Source organism: Plectropomus leopardus, chromosome 17, assembly GCF_026936395.1.
Source record: "Plectropomus leopardus strain MGB_pleo_1.0 chromosome 17, ASM2693639v1, whole genome shotgun sequence".
NCBI classification, from domain to species: domain Eukaryota; kingdom Metazoa; phylum Chordata; class Actinopteri; order Perciformes; family Serranidae; genus Plectropomus; species Plectropomus leopardus.
Window position 1 is genome coordinate 14,385,039 of NC_142192.1, and position 18,106 is coordinate 14,403,144.

Sequence of the window (18,106 nt, forward strand, 5' to 3'; positions counted from 1 at the left end):
CCCAAACCTCGCTTCAATCCAGCATTTTTTTTTTTATCTCTCTCTGCTGCAACATAGCTGAATTAAATGATCAAGTTGTTATCAAGCAGCCTCAGGAATTCAAATCAAGTTAATCGCTTGAATTGGCTGGTGTTGGAGCAGGGAGAAATCCAAAACATGCAGGACTAATGCTAATCGTGAAGTCCTTTAGGAAACACTGTGATGGATGATAACGACTAATAATTTTACATTAAAATGATAATGAACCTATACATGTTTTACAGACAAAGTTTCTTTGAGTCCTGCAGCACAGATGTATTGCGCAGCTGTGATGAAGACCCGCTTTTAAACAGACATGTCTTCTGAGCAGTTTAGTCTTCTATGCGTTTGAACCCTTGTTGTCACCAACATGTCCTCGAATAAAAATATAGCCAGTTTTGTCCACACTGCTGCAGCAACCCAGCCAGACTTTCAGTACTTATTATTTGTGTTCACAAATTAAATAAACTGTTTAAGATGATGAAAATAACATTCATAAATTCTGAGAATGGATTTTTTTCTTTAAAGGGAATTAAGTAACTTTTGCTGAACAGATTCAAGATTCAAGATTCAAAGATTCAAGTGTTTATTGTCATATGCACAGTATGGAAACATGTTTCCCTGTACAATGAAATTCTTACTTTGCTGTCCACAGAATGCCTAACGTTTAGCAAATATAAAAGAAATTTAAAAATTTAAAAATTTACAATAGAAGAAATTTAGAAATTTACAATAGAAGTAGAAAGAACAGTGCAAATAAAACAGTACAGTGCAAATTCGAACAGGATGCACTGCAGTTTTTACATGGAGATATGGAATAATGTTATACTACTAAGTTTGGTATTCAGCTATAATGCAAAGCTACTGGAACACTAGGTCAAGAGGACAACGGTCTATAATCGGCAAAGCGACTAATACAGCTATTTACCTAAAGGTTGCTAACATTAGCCATGAGCCACTGGAGTGTGTTGAATTGAGCAACACTTTGTTTAAAATGCTTATGAATTCAAATTTCCATATATATGAGGAACATAGTGTTATTTCTTTTGTCTTTCTAGTTTTATTATGTCAACAATATACTGTAATGAAAAAAATAAAGGTTTTATGTTAAATCTTGCAATTTTTTATCTTTGTGTGTTTTGGCTCATATTCAGATACCGTATTGTTGTGTACAATTAAAAAAAAAAAAAATCTAGTGCATTTGACCAACGACATCACACCATCATAAACACACCCTCTCTGAAGCACATAAAAGAAAGTGGCCTTTCAGCTATCAGCAAGATTTTCAAATAACATCCAAGCGTGCAGATCACTTTCTTCAAAGACTAAGACAGAGACTCCAATCCACCATGCTCTTCCTCCTGTGCTTGTTTGGTCTGGCTCTGGGTGCGGTATCTCCTTCTGTACTCCATCCAGTGAAGCTCCAGCGTGGCAACTGTCCCATGTTCTGGTATGGCTTTAACGGCCGCTGCTACAAGTACATCGCCACACGTATGACCTGGGCTGATGCAGAGATTCACTGCATGTCAGAGGGAGCCCACCTGGTGTCCATCCACAGCGCGGGTGAACAGAATTTCATCAGATCCCTGATCCGAAATTTTGACCATGCTGAGGGATATACCTGGATTGGACTCAGTGACACCCACAAAGAAGGCACATGGATGTGGTCTGATGGGACTGATGTCAACTTTTCCTATTGGTATCCAGGCATACCAAATGGTTCATCAGGTCAAAACTGTGCTGAAACCAACTATGGTTATCAATGGAATGACTGTGTTTGTTCTAACAATTATCCCTCTGTTTGTGCATCTCATGTGCCCTGTCCTTAACCACTGAGATGGTTTTATGTCTGACTGAACCTGGTCACTGTTCATCTGTTGCTCTGTTGATGTGATATATATGTGAATAAAGACACAAATGTGCACTTATGTGTGTGTACACAGAAGTCATTTCATTTTCATGAATTTTGGTCATTCACACAAGTAACTCCAGTGGTTAATCAAAAACAATATTTCCACTCCTTTTTATTAATCTCAAACAAATATTTGTCATAAATATAAGAATGAAATAAAGTAATATACAGTAAACATTGTGGCATATTAATCCACAGGTTTGTATGCCCTGTGTTCATTCTTTCTTAAATAGTTCATCTACAGAGAAGTAAGAAACAACTTAATGGAACATTTCCGGTCTTACCTGATTTATGTGTTAGTGGTTAAGTTAGTCAGTAATGAAATCAAACTGCACGTAATCCTTCCGTGTTTAGTTGACTAATACACACTGATCACAGAATTATTCTTAGGTTTAAAGGATATATCCCTGAAATGACCCAAAACAACAGATCAGCCTCAACAGCTGCTGCTACAAGTATATTGCCACACCTTTGACTTGGGCTTATGCAGAGCTGGATCGCACTGATAAGTTATTTGCCCTCATGATGTTAGTGACTTTGTCTGAAGGGCATATTAAGGACACAGTGGATTGAAATATTCTTGGTTTTCCATCCAACTACAGTACATGTCAGAAGTAGATTTGCCTTTAGCCAGTAAGGGAAAGGATATAAGCTTTATTTCTCTTTTTTATAACTCAGGATTTATTTTGATACTGTGATAATGTTGATAAGCATTGTTATCACGCAAATATGTAATTATATGGTACAACAAACAGAGCTCTCCTGAATGTGCCAGAGGCCAACAACTGTTGATAATTAGTTAACATTTCTGGTCTGTTATTTTTGAATTTTCATTTTAGAGTTATAGTTTAACTTTTATAAACACTTCTCTGGCATATTTGTCATTGATATTTTTATTTTGTAATATTGTACTGTATGGACTGTTGGACCGTCAATAATTTGGATCTATACTGGGTCTGACAAATGTCCCCTTGTGTCCTGCAGCATAGATGTAATGCAGAACTCTTGGTTTGTGTATGTATCAATGTCTTTTTTCCCACATAATTTGATTTTCTTAAATGAGCCCTGGAATAACATCTGGTCCTTGATCATGTAAAGCAGATCTTACTCCTCATAAAAATGTGTTCTGACTTTATGATGACTGATTTCAGGGTGTGCCATGATATTGTACTCATCCTGCATTCAACACGCAGCCTACAAACATTCAGCAATACAAAGTCTCATCATCTCACTTGACGTTAATCAGACCTTGAATAAAAAACATTACTTCTTTAGTGTCATAAAAAAGTCAGGCCACAAGGAAATTGTTATTAGCTTGATGAATCCCATATTCTACTGACCCAGGGAAAGTTAAATGCCTAATGACATCCAATAATCAGAGCTTTTGTTGAGGAGCTCCACTATCGACGAGACCGTTTATCTCTGCTGATTTTTGTGTCAGCCACTGAACTGCCCCTTGCAGCCATTAGAGTCACAACAAGAATCCAAACAAGGCTGAACTGTATGCAGATGACTCTTACTGTTTATTACTGACCTCATGAATCCCTACAGGCTTCAATAGCCTGCTAATCATGAAGAGTCTGTTAACAGACACTTTTGCGGACAGTTTGTCACTCCAGCATGTGTCCACTCACTGCTGTGATCTCCGTCACCTGGAGTCCTGTATCAGACAGCATGTGTGTATGTGTCGATATATCTCAGGCTGTGGTTAGTGCAAAATGAGTGTGTCGCTGTCTAAGTGCACATTATTGTAACATCTGCGACAGCTGGTTTGCTCCCAGTGAACGGCAATCTACAATATAATCAATGGTAAATTTAGATAACTACGACCATTAGTGTGAGCCTAATCTAGGATTTTGAACAGCTGTGAAGAGGAGTGATACATGCAGAGTTAACAGGTAACAGTCCCAGTGATGTTGTACTATATATCATCACTCATGAAATGCCTCTGGACCAGTCAAATTGCTTGGTCGGACCTAACAGTTGTATAAAATACAATATCTGCATCAACTGTTACTATTCTGGAGCCAAAAACAGGTCTTACAGTGCAGGGTTATTGTAGTGTTAGCTGATGAACAGAAGAACGCCAAAATGCTTAACAAGCGATGTTAATTCAACAGGATGCACATACAAGAAAACATTAGTTCTTAATAGGTAGCATAGTATAGCAGCCGTCATTCAGTAGATGCCATGATTACTCTTGTAGGGTCTCAACAAGAACCTGCTTAACGACAGTGTGGTATAATGCAGCAACATAAAAATCATTGAAAAAAATTAACCAGAAGCCCCCAAAATTGCCATAAAAATCCCTGAACTGACAGACTATGCTGCCATGGTTATTATTTTTATTATAATAATTTCCTGTAATCTAATGTCCCTTTGTTTTTACAGCCATGGCAGTGTGTGATGCAGTGTATCCACAATCAGTGATTATTTGCACGTGTCCTGTGATATGCAACTTTCGCACACTTTAAGAGGGAATAATATTGGGACAACAACAGAAATTTGCTGATAAACATTTAGTATCCAGGAATTCACATAATAGACACTGCCACTGATTATCTGTGCAACAACTGACCGTAAGCCAGGTTCCTCATCTTTTAGGGGTTTTCCAGTAAACATCTTAGTGCCACAATAACAAGGAACTGACAATATCTTTATTGATCATTGATAGCCTCCGATAAATATTTTTTCCGGTAGTCTCAGTGATTTGGTCCAAAGTTCAAAAGGTAACCTATATTAGATTGGAAGGTTCCTGAAATAGATTAGAAATGGATCATATAGTGATAAAGGGCTATATAAATTCTTGTTCTTTCTTTTTTTCTTTCTTTCTTTCTTTCTTATCTCTACTACAGAAGAATTCTTTTGACACAATAATAAAACAAACACTAGAGCTCTCCTGAATGTGCCAAAGTTCAACAATTGCAGATAAATAGTAAGCATTTATTGCATGTTTGTTATTTCCTTGTTTTCATTTTAAAGTCCTGGTTAACTTTTATCCAGACAATCCTCATGCAAGTTTCTTCCTGGACTATATTGTTTTCGTTCCAATAGATAATGAGCTAATAGTTTTACATTGCACTATAAATAATATGAACCTCTTAAAACTGTGTGTGTGTTGAATTTAATAACACTTTGTTTAAAATGCTTGTGAGTTAAAATTTTCATTTGTAAAAGGAACACTGTGCTATTTATTTTTCTTTTCTAGTTTTACAATGTCAATATTAGTGAAATGAATAAATTAGGTAATTAATATGACATTGCTTAACTTATTGTCTTCATTTTTTGGTGGGGCTCATGTTCAAATATCGTGTTGTTGTGTACAAGTGAAAGTGTCTGCCAAGTGCATTTGACCCACGATATCACACCAACATGAACACACCCTCTCTGATGCATATAAAATAAAAGGGTTGTTCAACTGAGATGCAACAACTTAAGATGCTCCAAAACATCCAGTAGTGCAGATCACATACTTCAAAGAGAGAAACCAATGATACCACACCATCATAAACACACCCTCTCTGAAGCACATAAAAGAAAGTGGCAAGATTTTCAAATAACATCCAAGCGTGCAGATCACTTTCTTCAGAGGCTAAGACAGAGACTCCGACACCACCATGCTTTTCCTCCTCTGCTTGTTTGGTCTGGCTCTGGGTGCTATTTCTCCTTCTGATGACCATCCAGTGAGGCTCCAGCGTGACACCTTGTGTTATCAAACATTAAGTCCACACGATAAAGACACAAATGTTTGAATTTATTTACTTTATCATATATAACTCAACTCCAGAATAAAAAGATTTCTTGATGTTGATAATATTGTTATGTCTTTTATACAAGTTCAAAATACTTTGGGATTTTAACCACTTCTGTCACTTTTTGTCACATACTCAACTTAGTAAAGTCACCACAGGATGTGGCTCTTTTTGGACCTATCAAGATATTTCTAATTCATTCCACACAAAAAAAGGTTAAATGTAAATTCTCAGAATAGCTAACGGGACATTATGGACATTGTGAAAGACGTGAGGCTATGGGAAGAAAACCATCATAATATTTACACTTAAGATGTTTTGGAAGAAAGCAACCAGGCCTCATATCCTCTTTTTCTTTGGAATAACTTATACAATATTGTATTGCTTTTGGCATTTTCATCCATGTTTCGCCAACCAGTTTAGTATAATTTCAAAGCACTATATTTCTTAAGCTTGTAACAAAATGTGTCCCATATAATTAAGTCCATGAAAATTCTCCAACTGTTACACATTGGTGTCACAAATTTGTTGGGTTTTAAATTCAAAAGTCAAAAAGAAAGTAAATGAGAACATCTTTATGGATCTATGGTGGCCTCTGATATATTAGTCTTTGTAGTGACTTGCTTCAAATGGCATAGATCACAAAAGATAAAAAGCTTCCTGGAATTTATGGAACAGAGACCAGTGGCTTTGTTTGCTTGTTTGTGCTGCTTGTTTGCTTGTTTTTTTCTTTCTTTAGGCCTGTTTTGTTTGAGACTAGAAAAATTCTGATTGTATTGTTATGATGGACTAAACATATAATGCGGCTGAAAGACAAACACTAGCTCTTCATTTATTTATCTTGCGTTACTGATGGTCTTTTAATTTATTCAATTTTTTTAGGGTTGTGGTTAATTTTTATTCAAGCACTCCTCGTGCACATTTTACATAGGACTATAATGTAGTCCTTCAATAGGTAATATTAATTTTACATTGCACTGTAAATAATGTGAACCCTCCTCTCCCCTTGTTCCCCTTATGGTTTGTTTTTTTTGGTTTCATTATGTCAATATTTCACTGAAATTAATGAATGATAGGTTTTATGTGACATGACATTTATGTGACCGCAAATTTGTGGTCTTTATTGCCTCATGTTCTGTTTCATTGTGTCTGTGTAAAAGTGTTTGCCAAGTGCATTTGACCAATGATATTACACCAACAGTGCAGACACCCTATCCGAAGCATATAAAAGAAGGTCAGCTTCAGCTGTCTGCAGGATTCTAGATAACATCCAGCGGTACAGATCACATACTCTAAAGTCTTACACAGAGAATTCAATACCAACATGCTCCTCTTCCTCTTGTTTGGTCTGGCTCTGGGTGCTGTGTCTCCCTCAGACGATCATCAAATGAAGCTCCAGCGTGGCGCCTGTCCCATGTTCTGGTTCAATTTCAACGGCCGCTGCTACAAGTATGTCGGCACAGACATGACCTGGGCTGATGCAGAACTCCACTGTGTGTCAGAGGGAGGCAACCTGGTGTCTATCCACAGTCGGGATGAAGAGAATTTTGTCAAATCCCTGATCAAGAACTTTGACCCTGCTCAGGGAAGAACCTGGATCGGACTCAGTGACATCCACAAAGAAGGCAAATGGATGTGGTCTGATGGTTGTGCAGTGGGCTTTGTCTTTTGGAAGACAGGGGAGCCAAACAACGTTGGAGGAAATGAACACTGTGTTGAAAACAACTTTTCTACAGAACTGAAATGGAATGATGTTGCATGTTCTAACACTTTTCCTTCTGTTTGTGCATCTCGCATAACCTGTCCTTAGCTACATACGTCTGACTGAACCTGGTCACTGTTTTCCTGATTCTGACCATTTTAAAAAACATATGAGTAATGTATTTACACTCCATTTGGCAAAATGAAAATGTGATATTAACATAAATAGACATTTTACTCAAATTATTCACCTTTCTGTGACTATTTCAATTCTAAAACTGTTTTATTATGTCTGGTCCAGTCTCTGTGTATTAGATAAATATGGGAACAAATCAAATGCAAAAGCTTTTGCAATCACATGGGCACTACTTACATGTCCATACTTAATTATGTACATAAAACTCAACATTTAGCAGTAGAAATGTTTGTCCCACTGTGATTGGTGGTCTTTTCTTGGCTCATGATCAGATTCTGTGTTGTTGTGTACAAGTGAAAGTGCCTGCCAAGTGCATTTGACCAATGATATCACACCAACAGTGAAAACACCTTCTCTGAAGCATATAAATGAAGTGGCCTGTCTGTGAGATCCCAGATAACATCATGGTGCAGATCACATTGTCCACAGACTTAAAAAGACACTCTAAAACAAACATGCTCCTGTTCCTCTTCTTGCTTGGTCTGATTTTGGGTGCTGTGTCTCCTTCTGATGTGAAACTACACCGTGGATTCTGTCCCGTGTTCTGGTACAGTTTCCAAGGCCGCTGCTTCAAGTACGTTGCCACACATGTGACCTGGGCTGATGGAGAGCTCTTCTGTGTGTCAGAGGGAGCCAACCTGGTGTCGATCCACAGTCTGACTGAACAGAATTTCGTCAAATCCCTGATCAAGAACTTTGATCCTGCTCAGCGATGGACCTGGATCGGACTCTCGGACATTCACAGAGAAGGCAGATTTATGTGGTCTGATGGGACTGCAGTCAACTTCGTCTGGTGGAATGCAGGAGAGCCAAACAACTATGGAGGGCATGAAAACTGTGTTCACAATAACTACAATAAAGAGTCAAAGTGGAATGACCGACCGTGCTCTCGTTCTTTACCATTTGTTTGTGCAAAGTCTGTTTTCAGCTGAGTTAGTTATGTCTTGTTCAGCCTGTTATTCTGTGTAAATGCACTGGACTTCAACAATAAAAAACATACATACATTTGTAAATTAAAGTGTGTATTTGAAAGAGGAATACTGTGTTACTTCTTCTTTTTAAGTTATGTAGTCTTTTTTTAAAGACGCATTTTATAAAACCAAGCTTCTTGGACTGCTGGAGGGGATAGATCAGAGCCATGGTCTATGTCACAGACAGGCTTTGTGGTGATCATTTTTACAATTAACCTGTACAAGACACACATGCACAACACTGCTCATTGTGTTGAAAGAGCAGAGTAATTGTGTGGCATTACTTATTCATTGTAAGATATTGTTTTTTTTATGTATTTTTTGAGGTGACTAAAGTTATTGTGCCATGATTGGAAGTTAATGTTGAAGTAGATTACAGAAGCTGCAATACTCGAACACAGACGTTTTGTTATGTTTTGTGGCCACTTGAGGGCAGCATACGTTCTCTTTTTTTTCTCTTGTTTCAAATGAAGGTGTTTTTGGTGTTTTATTGTCCAGTGTCATTACTGTGTAAAGTTGCTATTTTTTGCTAAATGCACTGGAAGTCCAAAATAAAGACATAAATGTGCAGGATTCTGTGTATACAGAGGTCATTTCATCAACATTCATTTTGCTAATGTTGTTCATTCACAAAGGAAATTTTTCATATTTAATAATAATAGTACCATTCTTTTCCTCTTAATTCTGCAGTGTAATATTAACATTGCAAGTAAACTGTAGTAAAAAAAATTTACTCTACAGATTCTCCAACTGCATGTTTGTGGCAATTTCAGTTTAATTTTTTTTATGTCTGTTCCATGTGGGAATAGAACAGGTTAAACTGCAATAAAGTAGACATTTGTGTCCCACTATTATTCATCATCATTTCACCTTGAAGCTTAGATCACTGTGAGTCGAGTGGACAGGGGAGAATTGTGATTTAGAGCATTTTTGAGTCATTACAAGAGAGAATATATAGAGGATCTCAAAATGCAGACCCACCTTTAAACACACTATGAGCAGCTTAGTTTGTAATAGAAAAAAAGTCTCTTCAATGACAAACTCTAATCACTTATCACCAACACTTACCGGAGATAGTTGCAGAAAAGAAACATTTTCCTGGCAATCTTTGGTAAAGCAAAGAACTTTCTTTAAAATGTATTTTGTCAGGTGTAAGTAAAAACAATCTAAGTGGCTCTTCATCAGAGAGGAAATAAAACACAAAAACCTAAAAGATTATAATAATAACTTACAGGTTTTATGTGACATCTCCAGGTGAGCTGATTGTCGTTTCATGTATGGTTGTGAACAACTGAAAGCTTTTGCTAAGATCAGTTGACCAATGATATTATGCCAACAGTGCAGACACCCTCTTTGGAGCATATATAAGAAAGCAGCCTGTCACTTTTCTCCTTCATGGCTTGATCCCATCCAACATTACAGATCAACTCCACTTAACTCCAATCCTCATCGTGCTCCTGTGACAGATCAGAGAGACACCAACATGCTCTTGTTTCTCTTGTTTGGGCTGGCTCTGGGTGCCGTGTTTTCATCAGATGACCACCAAGTAAAACTACAGCGTGGAGACTGTCCCATGTTCTGGTACAGCTTCAATGGCCGTTGCTACAAGTACATCGCCTCACATTTTGCCTGGGCTGATGCAGAACTCCACTGTGTGTCAGAGGGAGCCAACCTGGTGTCCATCCACAGCCTGGATGAAGAGAATTTTGTCAAATCCCTGATCAAAAACTATGACCCTGCTGAGGGATATACCTGGATCGGACTGAGTGACATCCACAAAGAAGGCACATGGATGTGGTCTGATGGGTCTGCAGTCAACTTTACCCTTTGGGATGAACGACAGCCAGACAACTATAGAGAATATGAACACTGTGTTCACAGCAACTATTTCTTAAATCTGAAATGGAATGACGACCATTGTCCTGTCACTTATCCCTCTGTGTGTGCATTTCGTACAACTTGTCCTTAGCAACTGAAATAGCAAAATTAATGCTATTTATATGGTCACTGTTCACCTGTTGCTTTGTTGAAATGCATGTGGCCTCCACAATAAAGACACAATCGCACACTGTTGTGTGTGTACGCACGTCAATTCATTTTAATGAAAGTCACACAGGTAGCTCTGGTGGTTAATGAAAAAGAATATTTCCACAAGTTTATAATAATCTTAAACTAATAATTAAAAATATATATAATAATAAATAGATTAATAATTATCAATTTAAACAGTAAATGTTTTGACATTTCAGTACACATATTTCTATGCCCTGTGGGTTTGTGTTTACAGTTTCCTCTCCAGCTGTCCATCATCCGCTGCATAGAGAAAAAGTTTTATTTAATTTGTCTGTTAAAAAACAAGCCAACAAATAAAATGTATTTAGATAAATTATAGGCCTTGTGTGATGTATCCAGGTGAGCTGGTCGCCTTTTTGTCCTTATTAAGATTGTCATGTAAATCTGTTTATCAAAGAGAGACCAATAAAGTGAGAAAACACAAAATGTATTTGTGAGTTTTATTAAAGCAGCTTTTATACAAAAGGCCATTCACATGACTGGGAGTCTGATCATAAGAGAGGAAGAAGGAACAAATGCACAGTATTTATACTGGGTTTTTTTGTTTGTTTTTTTAAACATGTGGTTGGGGAAAGGTTAAACACGGCTTAGGTGAGGTGAAACAAAAGGTGCTCCCCCTCTTAGTGGACAGTCTCCACCCTGCTAACTAGCCACTTTACAGCTTGGCATTTCCAAGTGCTTAACTTGATCATATCTTGGTCTGACATCACATCTCTGACATGTTGCAAATTAGGGTGCTGCATAAAAGTTGAATTGTATGGAAATAAGATAGAGATAAAATGTTCCATTGCACACAGACTGTGTGGTCGTGTACAAGTGAAAGTGTCTGCCAAATTCAGTTGACCAATGATATCACACCAACAGTGCAGACACCCTAAAGCAGCCTGTCACTTGACTCCATCAAGGTCTTGATGCCATCTATTACAGATCAACAACACACACAACTCATCATCTTGCTACTGTGACAGAGAGGCACCAACATGCTCCTCTTCCTCTTCTTGTTTGGTCTGGCTCTGGATGCTGTGTCTACCTCAGACGTCCAGCCAGTGAAGCTACAGCGTGGAGACTGTCCCATGTTCTGGTTCAGCTTTAATGGCCGCTACTACAAGTACATTGCCACATGCATGACTTGGGCTGATACATAGATCCACTGTGTGTCAGAAGGAGCCAACCTTCATCAAATCCCTGATCCCTGATCAAAAACTCCCTGCTGAGGGATATACTTGGATGGGATTCAGTGACAGCCACAAATAAGGAACATGGTTGTGGTCTGATGGCTCTGCAGTAAACTTTACCCTGTGGCATCCAGACCGGCCAGACAGTGGACAAAATCAAAACTGTGCTGAACTCATCAAAGGCTATCAGTGGAATGACTTTAAGTGTTCTGCACCTTGGCCCTTTGTGTGTGTGTGTGTGTGTGTGTGTGTGTGTGTGTGTGTGTGTGTGTGTGTGTGTGTGTGTGTGTGTGTGTGTGTGTGTGTGTGTGTGTGTGTGTGTGTGATGAAGACTACTAATCCAGTGTGGTGTTTATTTATTCATATGGACATTGTGCACACCTCAATGCAAAAATGCATCAAAATATCACAAATATAACTAAAATACTCATAATGATAATAATAATAATACAGTGATTTTAGGAGCTGTATGGAGCTGCTGAGTGACCAAAAAAATATGTCGTCCCAAAAATGTGAAAAATATAAGAACAACATCAACAACAACAACAACAATAACAACAACAACAACATAATAATAATAATAATAATAATAATAACAAAAAGATCAATAATAATAATAATAATAATAATAATAATAATAATAATAATAATAATAATAATAACAAAAATATCAATAATAATAATAATAATAGAAACTTCCCTTTGTTGTGCAAAATATAAATTGAATATTAACATAATTAGCTTTACATGTAAAAAGTATTGACAGGTTGATTTTTCAAAATTTTGACCTGCTTGTGGGTGTTTATTTCAGTTATTGAGGTGTTTTTCCATGTTTTTTCACTGTGTAGATAAATATGGGAACAGCACAGGTGTAACAGCTGCAATCACCAGTACACGTTGCCTATCCAGCATGTGAATATCTAATCATGCACAAAAAACCTGCAACATTTAACCCACCTCACGCTCACTTTTGCATTTACACACACTCGCCTATGGTAGTAAAATCACTCAGTTGTGAGTTTGAGTAAATACAGTATATTAAGTAGCAGACAGGACTGGAGCAGTAAACAATCAAACAAATCTACAAATGCTATTTGAATATTATGATATTTAGCTCTGTGGAGGGTAAAGTATTATAACATTTAAAACCTTTATTGGTTTAAAAAAAATCAAATTGGGGAAGGAATGAAATACTGAAACATTAAAAATGTTCTGAATAAATGGGTGGGTGTCGTGTGTGGTTTGCCAAGTTTAGTCAACCAATAATATCATGCCAACAGTGCAGACACCCTCTCTGAAACATATAAAAAGCAGCCTGTCACTTGTCTCTTTTAGGGTCTTGATCCAATCCAACACAAAACCCTCCACCCTGCTCCTGTAACAGAGAGACACCATCATGCTCCTCTTCCTCTTCTTGTTTGGTCTGGCTCTGGTTGCGGCGAGTCCTTCAGAAGACCATCCAGTGAAGCTGCAACGTGGCAACTGTCCCATGTTCTGGTACAGCTTCAAAGGCCGCTGCTACAAGTATGTCGCCACAGATATGAACTGGGCTGATGCAGAGATCTACTGCATGTCAGAGGGAGCCCACCTGGTGTCTATCCACAGTATAGATGAACAAAATTTTGTCACGTCCCTGATCAAGAACTTTGACCATGCTGAAGGAAATACCTGGATTGGAATCAACGACAGCTACAAAGAAGGAACATGGATGTGGTCTGATGGCTCTGCAGTCAAATTTACCAATTGGTATCCAGGCACACCAGACAGTGGGGACACTCAAAACTGTGCTTACACCAACATAAGCAATGGATCAACTAAACAATGGAATGACTACCCGTGTTCTTACAGTTTTCCCTCTGTTTGTGCATTTAATACAGCCTGTCCTTGTAACTGAGATATTACATGTGGGATTGACCCTGATCACTGTTCATCTGTTGCTCTTTTGATGTGCATGTGGCCTTCACAATAAAGATCCAAATGTACACCTATATTCTGCATGTGTGCATAGAGTCATTTACCTAACCTTCATTTTCATGAATGTTGGCATTCACATAGGTATCCCAACACCTTTGATTAATCTTAAAATGTATATTAATAATAAATAATATAAGACATATACGGTGAACATTATGGCATTTAAATCTGTGGATTTCTATGCCCTGCATGCAAGGTTGTGTGTGTATATTGTTTTGTGATTTGCTGCCCATCATCCTGTGTGTGTGTGTGCATGCGTGTGTGTGTGTGTGTGTGTGTGCGTGTGTGTGTGTGTTTGGAAACAGCACAGGCTTAATGGATCAACATCATATGAGAACACTACATATCCAGTATAATGTTTATCTATATAGACACATTCATGCACATCTCAAAATATAAACAGTGCTTTTTCTTCCCTGACAAACCGAATTCCACTGCAAGTTAAAGCAGCATAAAAACTTCTAGTGTCTTTCCAGCACAAGAGGAAATGCTTCAAAATATCTCTCTGTTCAAAGCTACTGACGTGAACACTAATAATAAAAAAGAATGGTTATCAAAGTATCTGCTGTTTATTGCAAGAGGGTCCAAAATTGCCCCAAAATGTGAAAAACAAACATACAGACTTTAATGCGTTCTCCAATGGTTGATCTATAAAATGTTAATCAAAACAGTGTTATGACGTTTCAATTATAATATATATTCCTGAAATTACCCAAAACAAGAGGATCAGCTTCAACGGCTGCTGTTACAAGTATGTTGGCTCCCGGTCTGATGCAGAGCGGGGTCAGTCTTGTCTTGTGGGCTGCAGGAGAGCCAAAAACAAACAAAAAACAGGAGGACTTAAAAACAGTGGTCACAGCTGCAGCAACATTTTGAAATGAGCCATGCTCTCAAACTTTAATTTTGTCTGTGCATCTCATGCAGTTTTTCTTCATCAGCTGAGTGAGTTATGTCAGATCGTACCTGATTTTGCTCTGTGTAAATGCATTGGGCCTCCAATATGAAGATATCCATCTGCAAGTATGCGTGTACAGAGGTCATTTTATTTATATAATGTTGGACATTCACCACCAACAGGAATTTACTGTTTTTTTCAGCCATTGTCATGACTGTGAAACAGATTTTTTCTCCTTTATGTAAATGCATTGGAGCTCTAAAATAAATATTGAAATGTAAAAGGTTTGTATGTGTACAGAGGCCATTTTATTTAAATTAATTTCTGGTGATGTTAGGAACTCACTGGCAAAGTGGTGGCTCAAAGGAAATGTTTTCACATTTTTTAAATAATTATAAAAGCATCTTTCCTTTAAATGTAATATAACATACTAAAATTACAGATAAAAAGTATTGACATGTTGATATTTTATTCTACAGGTTTTTCACCTGCTTGCTTGTATTGATTTCAGATAAAGAGTTTTTTTCCATGTCTGTTCCAGTATCTTTGTATTAGATTAATATGGGAACAGCACTGGTGTAACATCTGTTGCAATCACCAGTAAACTACCTATCCAACATGCTAATATCTAATCATGCACTATTTAGCCCACCACACACTCTCTTTTTATAGTAAAATCTAATCTTTTTTGAGTTTGAGCAGCAAAGTCTGTATGAGGCAGCAGGTAGGACTGCAGCAGTAAACACAAATCTTCCCTTGCAAATTTTGTCTTACCAAGTTCAAAGTAAAATAAAGTCAAAATGTTTGATAAAATTGAAAACCTTAATTTAGTCTGCTTTTAGAAAAATCCTCAGTCGGTCTTTATTTGGGAAGAAATCAAAAATCAAAACCCTAACAATTCTTTGGATACATTAAAGGTTTCTAAAACATCTCCAGGTGAGCTGGCTGTCCTGTGTGACTGTGCACAGCTGGAAGTGTTTGCCAACTTAAGTCAACCAATAATTGTATGCCAACAGTGCAGACACCCTCTCTGAAGCATACATAAGAAAGGAGTCTGTTGCTCTGTCGCTTCTTCTTCACGGCTTGATCCCAACCAACTTTGTAGATCAGCTTCAACCAACACCACAACCCTTCATCCTGCTCCTGTAACAGAGAGATACCACCATGCTTCTCTTCCTCTTCTTGTTTGGTCTGGCTCTGGGTGCTGTGAGTTCCTCAGACGACCGTCTGGTGAAGCTGCAGCGTGGCAACTGTCCCATGTTCTGGTACAACTTCAACGGCCGCTGCTACAAGTACGTCGCCACGTATATGACCTGGGCTGATGCCGAGCTCCACTGTGTGTCAGAGGGAGCCAACCTGGTGTCTATCCACAGTTCAGATGAACATTATTTCTTCAAATCCCTGATCAAGAACTTTGACCCTTCTGAGGGACCGACCTGGTTGGGACTCAGTGACATTCACAAAGAAGGCAGCTGGATGTGGTCTGACGGTTGTGCAGTGAAGTTCGTCTTCTGGTATTCAGGACAGCCAGACGGAGCAACAGGTCAAAACTGTGTTCAAACCAATGTCTGGGGAACAGAATGGAATGACAATCCATGCTCTTTAACTTCTCCCTTCGTTTGTGCATCTCGTATAACCTGTTCCTAACAACTGAGATGTCACATGTGGGACTGAACCTGATCACTGTTCGCCTGTTGCTCTGTTGACATGCATGTGGCCTTCCCAATAAAAACACAATTATGCACTTTTTTGTGTAGAAGTCATTTTTCTGAGCTTACTTTTCTTTTTAAAATACATTCATACCGGCAACTTGAGTGATAGAAGTTAGGGAATAATTTCACACCTTTTAATAATCCCAAATCTTAAATATACAATAAATACAACAACAAATAAAGCCATATATAGTAAACATGATGGCATTTTAGTCCATGGATTTCAATGCCCTGCAGGTTTGTGTTTACATATTTTGTGATTTGCCTGTCTGTATGTATTTATGTATAATCAGTATAATCACAAGGACGCTGCTTATCCAGTACGATGTTTATCTATTCATATGGACATTTATAGACATCTCAAAATTTAGACAGTACTTATTCCTGATAGACCTCTCTCTGCTGTGAATTAGAGCAGCATAAAGGCTTCAGTCTTTTTTCAACACAAGAGGAAATGCTTCAAAATATTCAAAAGGTTCAAAATTGTTGACATGAACATTAATGATTAACACCTCCATAATGTAACTTTCTGAACGCTCGGTATCACATCACATGCGGCCGCCTCAACTTGTGTTTCTGTGAGGAAAATGACAAGAGAGTGAAATGACCACAGTTTCAAAATACAACACCAAAAGTGACGAGTGGGAAAGGGAGAAATCAAACCACTGACATCTCTGCTCCTCAATTTACTGTACACCGCAACATACTGTGATAAGAGGATATATTTGTCATTATATCATTATATTATGAAAAACAGAAATAAACATCTGTGTTTCATAGATCTATCATCTGTTCTGGAGAGAAGACCACAAGGTCAAATGAAAGGAGGCACAGAAGAAACAGAAATAGCAAAGACTGAAGCCAATATTAGAAGAAAAACAAATTACAGAAAAAGGGCTTCAGTTTTTGAGATGCTCCTACCTCAAATAGAACAAAGCACAAACATGTTTTTTTTGTAAGAGGGAAGCAGAGAGTTGGGATGAGAGAAGAAGGTGTAGACGGAGAAGAGGCCATTTCAATTTGAGAGACTAATTGGGGACTTAAAGCTAAAGAGTTTTTGGTGGCAGTGGAGGCTGGACAATTTTGCAATGTGTAAACAGCTGCATCTGTCTCATCTCAGCTGATTCCAGCTGGCAGGGACTGTGACGAGAAGCAGTAAGCACTCCCTGTCGAGCTGTGTGTGTGTGTGTGTGTGTGTGTGTGTGTGTGTGTGTGTGTGTGTGTGAGGTCTGGTCAGTGGTCGTTGTGACCCACGGTGCAGCAATACTGTTTCCTGACGCTGCTAACCCCTATCATTTTGCAGTCATCCTGATTGGTGTTTTACTCAGCAGGCTTCTGACAACTAAACAACAGTGGAGGATGATATAGTGATGAGGGCAGTGAGACAAAAAGAATAGACAGGCTCGGTGTGGTGCAGGTGCAGTGCAATTGTCAATTTTGCATAGTGCCTTTGGGAATAGAAGCAACAGACATTTAGTAGCAGGGTTGGAGTCAGGCATTTGGAAATACTCAGGTGTAGCCCATACTAATTTTTGGCTCCTTGACGTTATTGCCAAGCCAAGACGAAATATGGCAGACTAGTTTTGTAAAAATGATAATGAAATTGATAATAAATACCCCTTGGCTTCAGTGTCTCCTGCAGGTCAAGGTCACTATTTGCAACAAATGTCTTAAATTTTACACACAAAATTTCCTCTCATAGCCTGTTATGCCTTAAAGTCAGTAAT

General features: G+C 38.1%; 5 protein-coding genes and 1 pseudogene across 5 annotated transcripts; all 6 read left to right on the forward strand.

The window, feature by feature from the left end:
* Positions 1 to 1,352: 1,352 nt before the first annotated feature.
* On the forward strand, positions 1,353 to 1,946 carry LOC121958175 (galactose-specific lectin nattectin-like). Its single transcript, XM_042507046.2, has one exon. It carries the CDS (start codon positions 1,368 to 1,370, stop codon positions 1,845 to 1,847), a length of 480 nt encoding a protein of 159 aa, XP_042362980.2. The 5' UTR covers positions 1,353 to 1,367; the 3' UTR covers positions 1,848 to 1,946.
* A 4,971-nt stretch (positions 1,947 to 6,917) lies between these two features.
* On the forward strand, positions 6,918 to 7,626 carry LOC121957738 (lactose-binding lectin l-2-like). The gene has a single exon (XM_042506489.2). The coding sequence runs from the start codon at positions 7,007 to 7,009 to the stop codon at positions 7,490 to 7,492; it is 486 nt and encodes a 161-aa protein (XP_042362423.1). The 5' UTR covers positions 6,918 to 7,006; the 3' UTR covers positions 7,493 to 7,626.
* Positions 7,509 to 8,617, forward strand: LOC148186620 (echinoidin-like). Its single transcript, XM_088090548.1, has one exon. The coding sequence runs from the start codon at positions 7,948 to 7,950 to the stop codon at positions 8,509 to 8,511; it is 564 nt and encodes a 187-aa protein (XP_087946674.1). The 5' UTR covers positions 7,509 to 7,947; the 3' UTR covers positions 8,512 to 8,617.
* A 1,338-nt stretch (positions 8,618 to 9,955) lies between these two features.
* LOC121958009 (galactose-specific lectin nattectin-like) lies at positions 9,956 to 10,616 on the forward strand. The gene has a single exon (XM_042506853.2). The coding sequence runs from the start codon at positions 10,034 to 10,036 to the stop codon at positions 10,517 to 10,519; it is 486 nt and encodes a 161-aa protein (XP_042362787.2). The 5' UTR covers positions 9,956 to 10,033; the 3' UTR covers positions 10,520 to 10,616.
* A 2,521-nt stretch (positions 10,617 to 13,137) lies between these two features.
* On the forward strand, positions 13,138 to 13,786 carry LOC148186621 (galactose-specific lectin nattectin-like). The gene has a single exon (XM_088090501.1). The coding sequence runs from the start codon at positions 13,195 to 13,197 to the stop codon at positions 13,690 to 13,692; it is 498 nt and encodes a 165-aa protein (XP_087946627.1). The 5' UTR covers positions 13,138 to 13,194; the 3' UTR covers positions 13,693 to 13,786.
* Positions 13,787 to 15,730: 1,944 nt separating this feature from the next.
* Positions 15,731 to 16,411, forward strand: LOC121958174 (lactose-binding lectin l-2 pseudogene; annotated as a pseudogene).
* The last annotated feature ends 1,695 nt before the right edge of the window (positions 16,412 to 18,106 follow it).